The 19,317-nt window shown below is 40.4% G+C and overlaps 1 protein-coding gene across 5 annotated transcripts in view; it reads right to left on the reverse strand.

Annotated features, from left to right (window-relative positions):
* TEC (tec protein tyrosine kinase) overlaps positions 1-19,317 on the reverse strand; it is a 149,427-nt gene that overhangs the window by 19,340 nt on the left and 110,770 nt on the right. For all 5 annotated transcript variants that reach the window (XM_089911891.1, XM_089911892.1, XM_089911893.1 and 2 more), the window contains 8 exons: positions 19,065-19,146; positions 18,276-18,404; positions 15,947-15,993; positions 14,587-14,762; positions 10,835-10,900; positions 5,861-5,915; positions 1,673-1,752; positions 356-489 (listed from right to left, as the gene is read on the reverse strand). In XM_089911891.1, coding sequence (XP_089768017.1) covers positions 356-489; positions 1,673-1,752; positions 5,861-5,915; positions 10,835-10,900; positions 14,587-14,762; positions 15,947-15,993; positions 18,276-18,404; positions 19,065-19,146 — 769 coding nt within the window. The remainder of the gene's footprint in view (positions 1-355; positions 490-1,672; positions 1,753-5,860; positions 5,916-10,834; positions 10,901-14,586; positions 14,763-15,946; positions 15,994-18,275; positions 18,405-19,064; positions 19,147-19,317) is intronic.

Here is a 19,317-nt window from a genome sequence, read left to right on the forward strand (position 1 = left end):
GGAGATGGTCCAGGAGCCTGACTAAAGTTGGGTCAAGCAAAGAACCTTTGTCAGTACCTAGGATGTAGACCTCGTATTGTATGTGGCAGATGTGAACGTTTGCCACACACGATAAGGATAACTTGTGTTTTAAGGTCAAGACGGGGCTTCTTTAGAGTTATTATTTCTGATTTCTCTTTGTATATATCACTTCCTTAATATGCAGTAATTTTAAATCAATCACTTTCTACCATTAACTACAACATAAACCTGCTCAAGGTTTATGAATTAACCTTTATGAATTAGAATTCATCACCATGTCTAACCATTTTAATCACTACTTTATATTTGAAATAGGTTTTAACAGGTCACTTACCGGCTGCATTGTGCTTATGATATTCAATAATCTCAGGAATTGAACCAAAAGCATGTTTTTCTGCCAGATAATACTTCTTTGGAGATGTCACTGTCTCCTTTATATGATAATGCCTGAAACCTGATGAACCTTCTCTGTAACAAAAATCAGAATGTGTTAGAACTAAGTTGGAATAATGTAACTTCACCCTTAAGGTGTTTTCTACCAGGGTCCCTACATATGGCCCCCTCTATTCTCTACACAAATTTTATTTTCCCCCATGTTCTTCTTAGCTTCGCCTTTCAAATTAACAGATGGAAGTTATAAAGTGGTCACTGATAACTGACACTTGGTCCCTTGCATGAGATCGTGAAAGAGAACATTTACCAAAACTCCATTTACCAACAATTAAAAGTCTTAAAATAGCTATTAGCTGGATACTGCTTTTTGTCCCTGCTGTTGGTGTTGCAAATGTCCAGAAGACCTCTAAAAGTTAATAAACTAGACGTACAAATCATGTACACATTCTATTTTAGGTATCTTAGATCTTCCTGAATCATCTCTTGCTGAAAATCCTTTCCAGAGAACTCTTGCCGCTGTGAAGATAAAGTTCAAACTCCTTGACATGGACATGATGTGTCTTCCACTTCTACCTCTCTGGCTTCTCTCTCCTCCCTTCCCCCTGCCCCTTCCATTCTACAATCCAGCTACAATACACTGTTGTCAGCTCACCAAGTGCTCGCTCACTTCCAGGTCCAGGCAATTTCCTGTGTCAGAAACACATTTCCCTCTCTCCAACTTTTGCCTGCCTCACCCGTCAGGTCTCACATTGGATGTCAGTAGACAACGTTAATGTCTAACTCAGATGTGTCTGGGCTAAGTACCACCCACCCCCACCCTGACACACAAACACACACACACACACACACACACACACACACACACACGTTGCCCTCCCTGCATAGCAGTCGCTCACATATACCATCACTGCCTGTTTGCCTGTCTGAAAGAAGCCCTCGCTAAGCTACTGGAGGGCTGGGTCTGTGTCTACCTGGCTCAGTGTGGTATCCTTAGTACCTAGCACAGTGCAAAGTAATTATCTGTGGAATGTTGCTAAAGTTTCTGTAGTCATTCAGAACAAATATATATATGGAAAATGAGGAAAATTACTAGATATGAATATAAAAATGGTATAGACTTTAGAAATCAAGTTCAGATTTTTTTAATGCTGAATTGTAGCTTATTTTCTGAAAATTAGGAATCCATATACACTATATAAGAACTTCATATAAAAACTCTGATTTTAAGCAGAGAGAGAGAGAGAGAGAGATTACTTACCCTCCAAACTTTGTATAAAGGGAGACTGTGTACATGCCTGGTTGACTGGAATCTCTTACCATAAAACCACCTTCTTTATCCTAAAATCCAAGAAGAAAATTTTTTTCAATCCAATAATACCAATGCCACAGAGAAGGTCCAAGAGCCCAATCTTATAATTTTTTGATCATTATCCTCTGACGAGAAAATCTGCTTTGGAGAAGCGCAACTTACCAACAGGTAAGTCATCCACGTGACCGTCTCCCATCCATGTGACCTTCCACTTCACATTACTGAACCGTGAGATTAAAGAAAGCACACTCATAATTCCCCACAATCACAACTCCGCACACACACTAGTTCGAGACATCTCAACAAGACAATCTCTCAGGGCCCTTCCAGAGCTAACAGACAAAATTTTGCAATTCCCTTATGTCCTGGACATGTGGGGAAACAGTTACTGAAAAATGTATTTCTTAATGCCTGGATTTCATTTCATACATTTTTCATATTTACTATAAGGCTTGAATCCCGACTCAATATCACCTTCTATCCACACAGCATTTTTCCTGTAAATACCTCAGTGCTCTTTATAGGAAGATTTTTTTTTAAATCCTCAATTCCCCTGGAAATCGATGTTAAACATCACTCTTTATGAAAGGAGAGACAGAAGCACAAGCAACTTAAGCAGAGAAACCCAAAAGGCAGCAACACGCTGAATGACCAAAAGCTAAATCCTCATGAGGTTCTTAGCCTAAGAGCAAGAAAGAGAAGCTAGGAACCTCAAATACCTCTCCACCAATAATGCCACAGTCAATCTCTAGCACTGAAATTGCTTTAAAATGAAAGTGTGTTTAACAGAATAAAATAAATTTTCTTCTTATTCCTAGGAAAGACAATGGAATGAAATAAAGGCCCACAAATAAATCTGATAAGAACAATTAGGGACAATGATTATAACAGTTAATCGATCAATAAAACATGTTTACTGAACACTTACTCTGTTTTAATATGTTCTAATATGTGGATCTACTCAGTCCTCAAAACAGTCCTATGAGGTAGGTACTATTGTTATCTCCTTGCCTGTTTACTTTACAGGTAAGGAAATGGGGCACAGAAAAGTTGGACATTTGCCCCAACTCAAACAGCTAGTAAGTAGCAGAGCCAGGATTTGGACCCCAGGCCTTCTAGCTACCCACTTCCCTAGAGCTGCCTCTCATTGTGAGGTCACCAGGGAGGCGTGTTGAGAATCATGTAGAGGGAGAGGGGCAGGGAGAGGTGACGTGTCATCTGAAGCAAGCAAAGTCACCTGCTATTGCTCTCGTAACATAAACTACAGAAAGAAGTTATACCCTGAGAAAACTGGGCATATAACCCTGAGAAAACCATAATTCAAAAAGAGTCATGTACCAAAATGTTCACTGCAGCTCTATTTACAATAGCCAGGACACGGAAGCAACCTAAGTGTCCATCATCAGATGAATGGATAAAGAAGATGTGGCACATATATACAATGGAATATTACTCAGCCATAAAAAGAAACGAAATTGAGTTATTTGTAGTGAGGTGGATGGACCTAGAGTCTGCAATACAGAGTGAAGTAAGTCAGAAAGAGAAAGACAAATACCGTATGCTAACACATATATATGGAATCTAAGAAAAAAAAAATGTCATGAAGAACGTAGGGGTAAGACGGGAATAAAGCCACAGACCTACTAGAGAATGGACTTGAGGATATGGGGAGGGGGAAGGGTAAGCTGTGACAAAGTGAGAGCGTGGCATGGACATATATACACTACCAAACGTAGAACAGATAGCTGGTGGGAAGCAGCCGCATAGCACAGGGAGATCAGCTCGGTGCTTTGTGACCACCTAGAGGGGTGGGATAGGGAGGGTGGGAGGGGGGGAGACGCAAGAGGGAAGAGATATGGGACCCTCAGAAAGGGAGAAAATATTTGCAAATGAAGCAACTGACAAAGGATTAATCTCCAAAATTTATAAGCAGCTCATGCAGCTCAGTAACAAAAAAACAAACAACCCAATCCAAAAATGGGCAGAAGACCTAAATAGACATTTCTCCAAAGAAGATATACAGACTGCCAACAAACACATGAAAGAATGCTCAACATCATTAATCATTAGAGAAATGCAAATCAAAACTACAATGAGATATCATCTCACACCAGTCAGAATGGCCATCATCAAAAAATCTAGAAACAATGAATGCTGGAGAGGGTTTGTAGAAAAGGGAACCCTCTTGCACTGCTGGTGGGAATGTGAATTGGTACAGCCACTATGGAGAACAGTATGGAGGTTCCTTAAAAAACTACAAATAGAACTACCATACGACCCAGCAATCCCACTACTGGGCATAGACCCTGTGAAAATCATAATTCAAAAAGAGTCATGTACCAAAATGTTCATTGCAGCTCTATTTACAATAGCCAGGAGATGGAAACAACCTAAGTGTCCATCATCAGACGAATGGATAAAGAAGATGTGGCACATATATACAATGGAATATTACTCAGCCATAAAAAGAAACAAGGTTGAGCTATTTGTAGTGAGGTCGATGGACCTAGAGTCTGTCATACAGAGTGAAGTAAGTCAGAAAGAGAAAGACAAATACCATATGCTGACATTTTTAAGAAAAAAAATGTCATGAAGAACCTAGGGGTGAGACAGGAATAAGGGGCTTCCCTGGTGGCGCAGTGTTTGAGAGTCCACCTGCCAATGCAGGGGACACGAGTTTGTGCCCCGGTCCGGGAAGGTCCCACATACCGCGGAGCGGCTGGGCCCATGAGCCATGGCCGCTGAGCCTGCGCGTCCGGAGCCTGTGCTCCACAACGGGAGAGGCCACAACAGTGAGAGGCCCGCGTACCGCAAAAAAAAAAAAAGAAAGAAAGGAATAAGGACGCAGACCTGCTGGAGAATGGACTTGAGGATGTGGGGAGGGGGAAGGGTAAGCTGTGACAAAGCGAGAGAGTGGCATGGACATATATACACTACCAAGCGTAAGGTAAATAGCTAGTGGAAAGCAGCCGCATAGCACAGGGAGATCAGCTCAGTGCTTTGTGACCGCCTGGAGGGGTGGGCTGGGGAGGGTGGGAGGGAGGGAGATGCAAGAGGGAAGAGATATGGGAACATATGTATATGTATAACTGATTCACTTTGTTGTAAAGTGGAAACTAACACACCATTGTAAAGCAATTATGCTCCAATAAAGACGTAAAAAAAAAAAGACTGGGAGCAATTACTAAATAGAATAACTAGATCATAAATGCAGAGAACTGCAGAGGTCATCTTCTAATCCAACCTCTCTGTCTTACAGATGCAAAAAACACTAGAAAAGTCACAGCTAGACTCAGGTTGTCTCCTCATTAAGTCCACTTAGTTTCCTCTACAGTAGATTTCATCCTTCCACTTTATTTCTTTGTAAAGTGTAAGAATTTTAGCACATTTCTTAAGGCAACTAAATATTGTGTTAAAACTTAATTTATAAAAGATAGCACGTAACACTGATGTAAACTATTTTAAAACAAAGAACTTCAAGCAAAAAGGAAAAACACATGTTAAGTACTAATATCAAGGTAGCAAATGATAAATCAGTAAGAAACAGTAAAGAAATGTTGCCCATGTATAGCTATTACCTATTGTTATCAGTTTAATTCTTTCCCCCTCAAAAAACATACTTTGGAGTTCTAACCCCTGGTAACTTCAGAATGTGACCTTCTGTGGAGATTTACAGAGGGAATCAAGTGAAAATGAGGTCATGGGGTGGGGTGGGGGGCTAATCCTATATGACTGGAGTCCTTATAAAAGGGAAATTTGGACACAGAGCCAGGCATGCATAGAGGGAAGAACCATGGGGAGAAAAGGAGAGGGGCCTGGGACAGATCCCTCCCTCACAGCCCCCAGAAGGAGCCACGCCCACTGACATCTGGACTGCAGGCTTCTAACCTCTAGGTCCATGAAACAACAAACTTGTGCCGTTTAAGCCACTCAGTCTGTGGTACTTTGTTACAGCAGCCCCAGGAAACTAATAGAGCAGTCTTCACTTTTAAATGATTTCAAAAAACCAAAACTTGTACTTACGCCATAGTATTTTTTGGGCTTTAGAAACAGAGGTAGGTGGAATTACTAATCAGGGATTCGTTACAATTGATTTTGTGCTGAAACCAAACCCACAAGACAAGTACAAACACTTACTTCACTTCTAAGGAGTTGCTCTGCTTTGCTTCTATTCATATTTCTGCAATACCATCTGAAGAGAAAAAGGTATGTTTAAGGCCTCAGGTTTTTAAAATTGTCCTTTTTTCTTTTTAGGATTAGTAAGGTATTGATAATATTACTCATCAATAACAAATAATAAATAAGAACAAGGACTCATTCATAATCTCAATAATATAGACAACCACTAGTAACATTTGGATACACATACATGCAGACTTTTTCTACCTATATTTTTATGAAGACACATATGTATGCCAACATTCTTATTTTCTGTATTAAAGTGAGGTCAAGCTACACTTGCTATATCAGAACCTGAATCTTTCATATAACGGTATACGATACACACCTTTGCAAAGCAATGTAGTCCTGTGCATCACGGTCTGGATGCACCATCATTTATTTAAGTGATTCTTCATTATTTAACATAAAAATCATTTCCAATTTTTAACTATTATAATAATAGCAAGAATGAATTTTACCCCACTGACTCAAATACGCAGGAAATGTCACCACGTTATTGTCTTGGATTCCAATTAAATCTAATCCCAAGCCCCCAACAGGCAGTAGATTTCATCTCCAATCATCATGAAGCCTCCCCCGCAAATTTCACGAAGGTCCCAAGTATTGAAAGAAACAGAGCAAAACAGAAGAGCAGGCCTCCTGGGTCTTCCAGACTTACTGGTTCCAGCACAGCCCCGACCCCTGGCAGCCCTCCGAAGGTCTACTGTAGGAATCCCACCAGGGCCAAGCAGTGGCACCTGCCCTCCCACCACTCTGTGCCAAGCCCCTGCATATCGGTGCCCCTGCTTAACCTTTGAGCAATCTTTCCTAAGGAAAGATGGATACTGCCATCTCCCACCTCATCCTCAGAGGTACTTCCCTCTCCCTGCTTCCCCTAGCCCATGCTCTCCAGGGGATTATGAGCAAGTTGGCCAAAGGAGATGAACTCAGACTGTCAGCTTTAAACTTGGATTTTTGTTTTGTGTTGTGTTGTTTGTTCTAGATGGACCTTAGTGGGCAGAGAATCCTCCATCCAGTCCTATTTCCCAAGGATTCCAATGTTATGAAGCCAGCTTGGCCCCTCTAAACCCGTGAAGTTTCCACCACTGCCTCAGCCTTTTATAAAAGAAACAGCACCTGCTTTTGGCCCAGCAAACACCCCGAGACAAGCGAATACAAAGGCCTTCCCTGACTGAGAAAGGGAAAAATACAAAGAAAAAAATACAAGATCATTTTTGGTCTGGATTCTTTCATGCAGTTGGAGGGGACAAACACAAATTATAATCTCAACACAAGCCAAAAACTGTTATTTTATTTGGAGCCTGAAGTGATTAACCAGGCCTCAGAATTGTGGGTATTAAGATCTCATTGTTGTGGACCCCACTTTATGAACTGAGACCAAGTTCAACAAAATTACAAATTTAAATTCTGATCAATTTCTGAATGCAACTGAGGGATAAAATAATTGAGGAGAACAGAATGGATTCTATCCCTAAAGCTTTCCCGCTGATAGGAGAAATATTTGTCAGGATACCAAAAACAACCATAAAAGTTAATTAGAAAAGGTAGCTGCAGCTCTCATTATGCATTATAAACCAGCAGGACCTGAAAGATTGAAAAAAAAAATTCTCTTTATTAATCACAGGAGATCCAAGCCCACATCTTCACAGTGAGAGTAAGTGATGGAGGCTCAGGCTCACGTTCAGATGCAAGAAATCAGTAAAGCTAGACTGTGGCTCTCAAGAGAAATTTGATATAAGATACTCAGAGAAAGAAGAAGGTCCTTTCCTCATTTGGTATATTCAAGCTCCTGGGAAGGGATAAAAGAAATAAGGAAAGAAAAAAAAGTCCACAGCACAAATCCTATTCTAAGTCGTCATTTGTATGGTATTTGCAGTTTCCCCAGAAAGGATGTTTTCCTCCCTAGGATATAAACTCAGACCCTGAAGGGTACGTTGAAGGAAGGAAAGGAGGAAGGAGTGATGAACAAATCAAAAGATGAGTCATCGGGCTTCCCTGGTGGCGCAGTGGTTGAGAGTCCGCCTGCCGATGCAGGGGACACGGGTTCGTGCCCCGGTCCGGGAGGATCCCACATGCCGCGGAGCGGCTGGGCCCGTGAGCCATGGCCGCTGAGCCTGCGCGTCCGGAGCCTGTGCTCCGCAACGGGAGAGGCCACAACAGTGAGAGGCCCGCATATCGCAAAAAAAAAACCAAAAACGATGACTCATCTCGTGGTGAGTATTTCCTAACGGTTCTTTGTGGCTTCTCTTCCTCTTCCATGATACCCATCACCAGGCAAGGAGGGAAAGACAAGAGTGGCTCTGCTGAACGCATCCTGTCGGGAAGAACGATGCACACGTGGTGAGCCGGAGAGCTGCCGCCCAGACGCCAGCCCGCGTGCATCGCCCACGAGCCCGGCACAGAAATGCCTGTTGGAGGTTAGTTAGCGTCCCCTGACGAAGGAACTATATACTTCTAGAAAGAATGCCCAGGATTTGTAAGTAACTTGTCATTCCATTCTTAGATATCAAAACCCTCATGGGAATGAGGGTTTCAGATTGGCTAGTCACTTCAAACACTCCAGAGGGACAGGACTTCATAGTGCTGCCTGAATAGAGGGGAAAGCAGCTTTGGGGACAACCTTCTGGAAAGGATGGATCCTGGCCAAGCTTCTTGGAGAGGGTGGGTTGGGTAAATTAGAAAATGGAGGCAACAGGTATAAACTAACAAAAAATTGAAAACAACCAACCAACCAACCAACGAGCTATATAATCTTTGCCGGTTCTCACTTTGGCCCTTGCCTCCTGGATCACCCACGCAAAGCCTTGTCCTAGACTTTTCCTGTTCTAAGGGTCCTTGCATTCCTGTCACCTTCCTCCTTTAGCATGCTTCCATCAAGAACATCTTACTGACCACAACAAGCCCAGTTTCTTTCCTGCAGCACTTCCGATGGTCCTGTCCTCCCCCAGCCGGGACCTGGGTGTGGGGGTGGGAATTAGGGTACTGACGGCCCTGGGAGCTGCAGGCTGCCGGTCCTGGGCCCAGCCCAGTGGACAGTTATTGCCCGGACGCCTCCTGCCTGCAAACAAACAGCAGAAGGGCTCTTGATTCAGCAGCTGGCAAAAGGCTTTTTAACCCTGGAGACATTTAAGACGTGTTACAGGATGGGCTTTAGCAAAATCTAACACAAACAGTGGAGTGGAAAGACAGCAGGAGTGACTGTCAGCACCGAGAACAGGTTTTTCCTTTCTCATCCAGTCAGGGCTGGCACCACGCCACATGGAATCCCCAGTCCCTGGGCAGCTGGCTGAGGGGACTCCCACGGCAAGTTCACTCGGTCATGCCGAGGTGGAGTCAGGCACCCAAAAATTGCATGGCAATGAATCATAAACTTCCTAAAGCCCTTATTTGTAATCCCATGAGTCGTAAGGGGAGTTCTCCCATTTAGATAAGGGTTATCTGGTTTCCAAGCACATTCCTCCTGAAATCACCAGTTACTTCTCGGTCAGATGCCTTTAAAATCAGGTCCAAGTTTTTACCTTTTAGTATCTTCCCTAATTCTAAGGATTTACTCTATTTTCCTAAAATGTATTCAAGAACAAAACCACTATTTTAGTTACATGCTTTTTATACCCTTACCTACTTCTAAAACAACTTTTTTTTTTTTTAGTTACATGCTTTTTATACCCTTACCTACTTCTAAAACAACTTTTTTTTTTTTTTAGTTACATGCTTTTTATACCCTTACCTACTTCTAAAACAACTTTGAGGGGTCACACCACTGAGTGCTAGGACTTTTGAATCTGTTAATCCTTTTCTAGACTTTTAAGGTACACTGACATTACAGGAAGTAACGTGGACAGAGGAAACAGCTTTGTGGTGGTGGTGGTGGTGGTGACAGTGTTGTTTTTAAAGAAGTGAATGAAGCATCGATACACTGCCTCAGAATGACCACAAAAGGCTCATATGTATTTGGTATATATGAGCCTCTCACTAAAACCTGGCCATGCACTGCTAGTGAGCATATAAACAGCAGCCCATTGTTTCTCTGAAAAGTAATTTGACAGCATGATTAGGAGCCTTAAGACGTTCATAACTAGCCTTTAGCTCAGTATGTAGATTTTTAGAGATCTAGTTTAAGACAATAAGCAGGCAGAGGTATCCCAGTACTTTTACATAGTAAAGATGCCTAAACAACATAATGCCACACAAATAAGGAAATGATTATATAAATTATTGCACATCCATGTGCCGTATGTCTGGTTGTACCCCTTAAGGCCTCACACAGTGCCTGATACACACTCAGGTCTCAGTAAACATTTGAAGAATTCACGACTGAATGAAATATAATGCAATTATTAAAATGTTTTCGAAGTACATTTAATGGCATGAGGAAATACTCACACTCATACTATTAAGTGAATTAAACAGGATGTAAAACAGTATATACAGCATGATTCTAAAGATTGAAAGGAAATATATGAATGTTGACAGAGGTCAACTCTAGTTGATTTCTGAATAATTTCTCTTACTAACATTTTTCATATTTTCAAAGAATTTTAAAACAATAATCACATATTGTTATTACAATTAGAAAAAAGAAACAATCAAATGTTTTTTTAAAGGCCACTCGGGGAAACTGTATTTTGATTTCTTGAATGAATGAACAATGAGCTGTATTTCAAAGTCAGCTAAAGCTATGATTCGTTTAAAATCAATTCAATTATATTCACTTCTGTAATTCTATTCACACATAGTACCTTCAGGTAAAGTGTATTATAGAAACTAATTCTCACAACGTCTATTTACCATCCTAGACAACTGAGTTAAGTTAGTACATCCTTCTAAAGATAATGAAAGATAACCATTAATCTCCAAAATGTCTTACATAATTAGGAAAATAAAAACATTTTCTAGTCCTCCACATTCACAAAATAACCTTTTACTTACTCATACTGATCTAAGTTGTTTGATTTCTTTCCTGTCACGTAATTACTTGGGATATATCCTTCACTCCTAGAAATAAGAAAAATACTTTAGATAAACTGAAATTATTTTACTGAGAGAGTACTAAAAGAAAAATTACTGCCTTTCCGGAATAAAGTATAAAACTGCCTAAAGCTTATAAGAAAGACTAGCTGACCCCCAGTAAGTAAATATAGCTATAGTATTTGATGCTTTACAAAGGACTTCCTCATTTGATCCTTACAAAAATTCTGAGGTAGGCAGGCATTACTGTACCCACTTTTTGGTGGGGAAACTAAGGCTTAGAAAGGTTGAGAGACTTTCTCAAGGTCTCAAAGCTAGCCAGCAACGGGGCCATAAGTTGAATTCTGAACTTGTGACTAGTTTCAGAGCCCTTCCTAATATTCCATGATGCTTCTTTTGAATTCACAATTTCTTGGGATGTTTTAACGAAACCACTACTTCAGAAAAGTTGAAGTGTTGGATAAAAACACCCATCACTCCAATACCTCAACAGTCTGTGTAATGCACTGTTTCACAGAGGGTCATGCCTGACATCTACATCAGTATCATCAGGTCACTTGTTAAAAAGGCAAATTCTGGGACTTCCCTGGCGATCCAGTGGTTAAGGCTCTGTGCTTCCAATGCACTGGGTGCAGGTTCGATCCCTGATCAGGGAACTGAGATCCTGCAAGCCGCATGGTGCACAACCAAAAAAAAAAAGCAAATTCCTGGGTCATACCCCAAGAGATCTGAACTGAGAAGGCCTATGTAGGCCTATGGAATCTTTGATTTTACCCCAGATGACTCCTATCTCCTGTGCACATTACAGTTTAAGGAGCAATCATATCAAGTAAAATCTTGGTTAGAGCCAAGAATTTCAACATAAAAGAGATAAATGTATAAAATTTCTAAGTTGAGTAAAAACTTTGTAATCTTAAATTTGAATTTGAACTATTAGTAAGAACACATAACACACACACACACACACACACACACACACACACCAGTGCATATATGTAGCTCTGTTGCACTGAGAAAGGCCTAGAAGCAACAACAGTCCAGCGGCAATTAGAATCCAAGCACCCCAACTGTTGTCTCTAAATATTGCTTCTTACTACAAGGAGCCAGAACTCCTTGGGGAAATGGCAAACTGCAGGTTTGGCCAGGAAAAATACAAGATGAACTTGAGCTATTTTAGTTTATTCAGAAAGCAGGGTAGCTGAGAAAGACTAAAAGCGTCCCCAATCAAAAACAGCTACCACTGACCCACGATGGGACAATTCAAGTAAAAAGAATAATGACTGCAATAGACTGAAACCAAATATATAAGCATCTATAATAACACAAAACATTACTGGTTACCATTGCTATCAACAGAGGAAGCTTGGTCATCAACTCATTATTTCTGAAAAGTTGGTAAAAGATAAGAATCCAAAATGTATCTGGCCTTTCCTGCATGAACTAAATGAACTGGTTCATGAGGCAGTTCTTCTTTAGAGATTTAATACATGCAGATGGAATGACAGAATTAGAAAAATCACCATTTTGCTATCCCTAATGGATCTAAGCAATAATCACCAATGGATGCCAAAACCATCAGGTGAAACACTGATAAAGAACTTTGAGATAGAGGAATAATGTTGACACCTGAACCAACGAGTAATCCTGGCATCACCAGAAGCGGAACAACCAGATATACAGGACACAGATACATATTAAATGACACCACGTGGAAGCAAACAGCTTAATCTAGATTGTGGCTCATTTCATAGAGAAAATAACCTGGTTTTATCAATAAATCAAAACTGAGAAAGAAAAAAAAAAAAGGCTAGGGATTGTTACAGAATAAAAGAAAGACGTGAGACCTGTCAGCCAAAATGCAATGTGTGGACCTTGTTTTAACCTTGATTAAACTGTAAAATACAGATTAGAGCTAATCAAGGGAAACCAGAATTACAGAGTTGGTACTATCCTTAGACCTGGGCCAGAGGGTCCCTGCTCTGACCTCACACTTTCGAGAGGATGCTAAAGCCCATGATCCCTCAGCCCTCCTCTGGACCATCATCCGCGTAACTAGGGCCCCAGAATTCTCTGCCCGCTACCAGGCCCTACATGGGCCTTCCCAATGGGTTTCGTCCTTTGAAAGGCAAATGATGCTGATTGTGTGCACCCACTCCAGCCCAGGTCCAAGGAGTGACCAAGTTGGGGGGTGGCTTTTGCAAACCATGTGGACAGAGTTTGGATGTACGGCTGGGAGATTCACATGGTACACGTGAGATGGGAGCCCAGGGCAGAAGGGAAGAGAGAAGGGAGACACCTCAGGGAGCTGGCTCTCTGTGCACTATCACATTCTGGCATGGAACTCCAATCCAAACCTTGCCTTCCTTGTCATTTTGAAGGTATGTGTGTCAAGCTGGAGGATAAGTTATATCTTATTTACTAGTTTGTTAGCTTGACTTATAACTTCTAAATATTTAAACATATGATATCTGGGCTTTTATTTGTACGCTTCTTCTAGTCCTGAAAATGTTGCAGGAAAGCCTACAGATGATGTTTTTTAACTTATTATTAAGTATGATAATGACACAGCAGTTGTTTAAAAACATCTTTAGCAGTTAGACTTAGGGGTGAAATGACATGATGATTTGAATTTAGTTTTAAATACTTGAGAAAAAACAGTTGGGAAGATTTTAAAATCAAGACTGGCCAAATGTTGGTAATTTCTGAAGTCAAGTGACAAGAGGCTCCATTATACTATTATGTACTTTTTGGATATCTGAAAATGTCTATAATAAAAAATAAAAATCCATCTTCTACAGTGTTTGGCAAAAAAAAGCAGTGATGACCTTCTTGTAAACATAGATTAAAAGGTTTCCAAAAAGGTAATAATGCACAGCAAACCAGCACTCAGGAGATCTACCACTGCTGAGAAGTGAGCAGAAGACACGGACCCTGCCCAACCCAGAGGCTTCCACTGCTTCTCCAGAAGTGACCTGAGGAACAGAGAACTAGAACTGGGGGTGGGACAGGAGGTGAGAAAGCAGACTTGGAGGGAGGACATGCTCTAACCAGGACAAAAAAGTCCTCCTCTTCCTATCCACAGGAACTCAGAATATAAACAGGATTATATTTCAGAGGTAAGCACAGGATACAGAGCTTTCTTAATGAAGCCGAAGACTCATCCCCTATGTTTATCCACATTTACCCATTATTTACCAATAATAAGATTGAAAGGACTATTCTCTTTAAATCCTAAATTATTTTGTATAAATAATGTTTGTTTTTAAATTTCTTGAATGTATGTATTTTAGACATAGACCCATATGCACATACATATAGACAGAAAGACACACACACACACACACACACACACACACACACATTCTCTCTCTCTTAGACAAATCTAAGATTACTTTACCTTGGGGGTGGGGTGCGGGGGGAAGGGACCTAAAACGTAATTTCCCCCAAGAGCAAACAATCCAATTAGACATATAATGGATGAGAAAGAGACCGGTGTAATGGATTCTAATTTCTGGAAAGGAGTGGTTGATTCATTTATATTTATGGAGTCACTACTAGGAATACACTGTGTTACTGCAAAGTAATAACATATATTTTCATTTATGGCTGCTGAACTAGCCTCATTACATAACAGTTACAGGTTATCCTCTTCTCACTCAGTATTTCACTCCCAGCCACCCACTGTGTATCATCCACAGAGAGGGAATACCTACCCATATTTATCTCTTGCTTTCCACCAATGAACATCATTCTTTTCCAATATGATATACTCCTGGCCTCTCTCTAATCTGAGATCATGTGCTTCTGTCGCTTGGAAATCATACATGGCTACAACTATTTCTTCACTATTACCTTCTTCTTCAGGTGGAATTGGTGGGGGAGGCCTTCGCTAAGAAAAGGAGGTAACATATAAAGGTTTAGTCTTCTGTTTGAAACTGGGTGTGCAGTAAAACACCAAGCAATGCGCACGTCCCCACAGTATAAAGTCTGCCTTAGATAATCTGGTGAACCCGCACCATGAGTCCGATGATATTGATGCTACTGGACCTCTCATGGGCTTCAGAATTTAGGACAAGAGCAAAAGCTGTCTTTAAACATCAAACGGCTTCTGCTCAGTGTCAGGACTAGCTTTCCAGGGAGAGGCAAGGGTAACGTGAGTAGAAACCAGCAGGACTAAAGGCAGACCCACCATTTAATGGCCTGCAGTGGGGAAAAGCAGAACTACTTCTGTCAGGTCTCCTCCCACTCAAAGGAATCTGCACTGCTTTGTGCCTGCTGTGTGCAAGGCACACTCTTAGTATCTAGCTAGATACTGTTTCTCATTTCTTTTTAATTGAAGTACAGTTGATTTACAATGTGTTAGTTTCTCATGTACGGCCAAGTGATTCAGTATATATTCTTTTACATATTGTTTTTCATTATGGTGTATCACAGGATATTGAATATAGTTCCCTGTGCTGTACAGTAGGACCTTGCTGTTTATCTGTTTTATATATAGTAGTTTGTATCTGCTAATCCCAAACTCCTAATTTATCCCCCTCCCCCTCTGGTAACCATAAGTTTGTTTTCTACATCTGTGAGTCTGTTTCTGTTTTGTAAATAAGTTCACCTGCATTCTCATTTATTCTTAATACTAATCCCATGAAGTAGAGTATATAATTTCCATTTTACAACTGAGGAAACAATGGCTGAAGTATCCCACCCAAAGTCACTCATATCAGATTCATGCTGGATCAGGCTCCTCGTGAGTCCAAAGTACATGTGTTTTCTACCATACTCCACTATTCACAGTCACTCCTTTGTCATAATACTGTGGTCTCAAGACTGAAATATTCCTTTAAAGTCCCATACCTCTTGTATAATTCTCGAAGCCAAAATACAGGCAGAATGCCAGATGGTAATATCTGATACAATTAAATTGACATTATTTGACACCAAAAAAAAAAAAAAAAGTCAAGTGAGCCATAGTCTATCCATTTCCGATGTGATCCTTGCAGGGAGCAGCATCACAGGAATGAACATAAACATACTTAATAAACTGCAAATGTTTCCAAACATTAAAGACCAGCTTACCTTCTTTGTTTCTGGTGCTGGTGCTTGAGGTAGTGCTTTTCTTATACCTGAAAATGACAACGACAGAAACAGGTCAAAATGCCATCTACCAATGATTGATAGTTTTAAGGAAAAGTAAAAATGAACCCATAACAAGAAGTCCACTCAGACTCTCTCACTCTGGTGCATTTTGCTTGTAATACTATTTTAGAACAGATTTTTTAAAATGCTATTAAAGCCGGTTTGTATTTCTGCCTTCTTGAACAGACTGTAAATGCCACAGGGATTGGGGCCATACCTTGTTCACTGTAAACAAATGGGACTACATCAGAACCAAAAAGCTTCTGCTCAGCAAAGGAAACCATCAACAAAATGAAAAGGCAACCAACAGAAGGGGAGAAAATATTTTCATCCCACATATCTGAGAAGGGGTTAACATCCAAAATATACATGGAATTCACACAACTCAATAGTTAAAACAAATAATAATAATAACTCAATTAAAAGTGGACAAAGGACCTAAACAGACACTTTTTAAATTTTTTTTATTATTATTATTTTTTTTGTGTGTGGTATGCGGGTCTCTCACTGTTGTGGTCTCTCCCGTTGCGGAGCACAGGCTCCGGACACGCAGGCTCAGCGGTCATGGCTCACGGGCGCAGCCACTCCACGGCATGTGGGATCTTCCCGGACTGGGGCACAAACCCGTGTCCCCTGCATCGGCAGGCGGACTCTCAACCACTGCGCCACCAGGGAAGCCCCAGACACTTTTTTTTAAAGAAGACATACAAATGGCCAATAGGTACCTTAAAAGGTGCTCGACATAACTAATCATTAGGGAAATGCAAGTCAAACCACAATGAGATACCACCTTATACATATTAGGATAGCAATTATAAAAACCACACATGATAACAAATGCTGGTAAGGTTGTAGAGAAAAGGGGATGCTTGTGCACTGCTGGTGGGAATGTAAATTGATGCAGCCACTATGGAAAATAATATAGAGGTTCCCCCCAAAATTAAAAATACAACTACCATATGATCCAGCAATCCCACTTCTGGGTATATACACAAAAGAAACAAAATCAATACCTTAAAGAGATATCTGCACTCCCATGTTCACGGTAGCATTATTCACGATAGCCAAGATATAGAAACAACCTAAGCATCCATCAACAGATGACTAGATAAAGAAAATGTGGCATATATAGAGAGAGAATGGAATATTATTCAGCCTTGGAAAAAGAAGGAAATCCTATCATTTGTGACAACATGGATAAAGTTGGAGGGCATTATGGTAAGTGAAATAAGCCAGACCAAGAAGGACAAATGCCACATGGTATCACTTACATGGGGAAGCTTAAAAAAAAAAAAAAGTCAAACTCATAGAAATAGAGAGTAGAAAAATGGTTGCCAGCGGATGGGGGTGTGGAGGAAATAGAGATGCTAGTAAAAGGGTACAAGCTTTCAGTTATAAGATGAACAAGGTATGTTAATTACAACTCAATTAAAATATATAGAGAGCAAGAAAAAAAGATAAATAAGGTCTGAGGATCTAATGTATAACATGATGACTAGTTGACAGCACTGTAGTGTATAGCTGAAGTTTACCAAGAGAGTAGAACTTAAATGTTCTCTCACACACACACACACACACACACACACAAAGGTAAACATGCAAGGTGATGGATATGTTTATTAACTCAATGGGAGGAACCCTTTCCAATGGATAGATAAGAATATCCAGTCACCTCATTGTAAAATTTAAATATGTTCCAATTTTGTTAATTATACCTCAGTAAAGCTTAAAAAAAAGAGAAGAGAAAAGCTGCTGATGGTGCTACATTAGGCTCACAGTTTTTAACAGAGTCATTTTTAGTAGGCTTTCATATTGTGATAAAAACTCCCAAAACAGGGCTTCCCTGGTGGCGCAGTGGTTGAGAGTCTGCCTGCCAATGCAGGGGACGTGGGTTCGTGCCCCAGTCTGGGAAGATCCCGCATGCCACGGAGCGGCTGGGCCCGTGAGCCATGGCCGCTGAGCCTGCGCGTCCTGAGCCTGTGCTCTGCAACGGGAGAGGCCACAACAGTGAGAGGCCCGCATACCGCCAAAAAAAAAAAAAAAACAACTCCCCAAAACAGACCTTCTGATTCCATGAGATGGTCCTACTGCTCACTAAATAAAAGTATTCTTACAAAAATACACCTACACTATGTTTACACCGTGCTAGAAAGTGTGAAGGCCATATTTAACCAACAGCAAAATCAAAATCATGTCACTTTCTCCCAATAATACCAACAGTATGTACATCCTGAGCACAATATAACTACAGAATAAAATTAATACTTACTACTTTCAAACAGATTATATCTTTCACATCCAGGCGCTAGTCTTTCAGTTTGTCTGCAACACTGATAACTTCCGTCTGCCCAAAATTTAGGATGATATTTAATCATAATATTATTGTTGTTCTGTATTTCTGTAATTCATAGACACATTAAATGATGAGTGAAATGTACAGAGATAACAGAATGTTTCCGGTTGATCATTCTTTCTCAAATACTACGTTTATTATGAGGAAACCTTCATAACATATAATCCAGCATTCAGAAAATCCATAGAGTTCTCTTTCACCACTTTTTTTGGTGAGGCACCCTTGTTAACAGAAGTGACCTCTGCTACACCGTGATGGATAAACACAAAAGTCAGCCCACCACCATTTTGTTCTGCAGAAAAATCGATGAGGATTATGCAGGTCAAATCACTGATTAATATACTTTACATACAAGTCAATTCATCCACATCAAATGTTGACTACGTAGGCAATTTCTTAGAAAATACCAAATCCTGTTACCGTAAGAGCCCAGTGCTTAGTCACCTCCAAATGTATTACACATTAAATGAAAGCATGTTCTTCTTAAAAACTATGTATATGCCACTAGAAGGAACCAGATTATAAAAAAGGAAGTTAACTTCAACATGTGTCACTTACAGTAACAGAGAATGTTCTTGGAGAAACACTTATTGTAGATTAAAAGATTATAAATGCAAGATACACTAGCCGTATCTCTGTCTTAGTGACAACAATGTTATATTCTGAAATTATGTACAGATTAATATTTCATTATATGAGTTTTACCTTCTTTTAACTTCTTCACCCACCGGTCCCTGCTTTGTGCACTAGGTGCAAAAATGTAAAGTGTGTTGGCATCATGCACAACCTGAAATAAGACAAAAGATGGAACAGGTGAGAAAAGCTTAGACACAGCATCTTGCCTAGCACAGAGCCCTTGGCACCACAGGCATCAATAAAGGATTCTGAAATGATTGACCAAAAGTCAATTACTTCTGATCCAAAGAACCTAGATTCCCTTCTTACAAAAACACATCTA

Source organism: Delphinapterus leucas, chromosome 5 (assembly GCF_059928025.1).
Source record: "Delphinapterus leucas isolate spDelLeu-1000000601 "Yukka" chromosome 5, BTC_Dleu_Yukka2, whole genome shotgun sequence".
Classification (NCBI taxonomy): domain Eukaryota; kingdom Metazoa; phylum Chordata; class Mammalia; order Artiodactyla; family Monodontidae; genus Delphinapterus; species Delphinapterus leucas.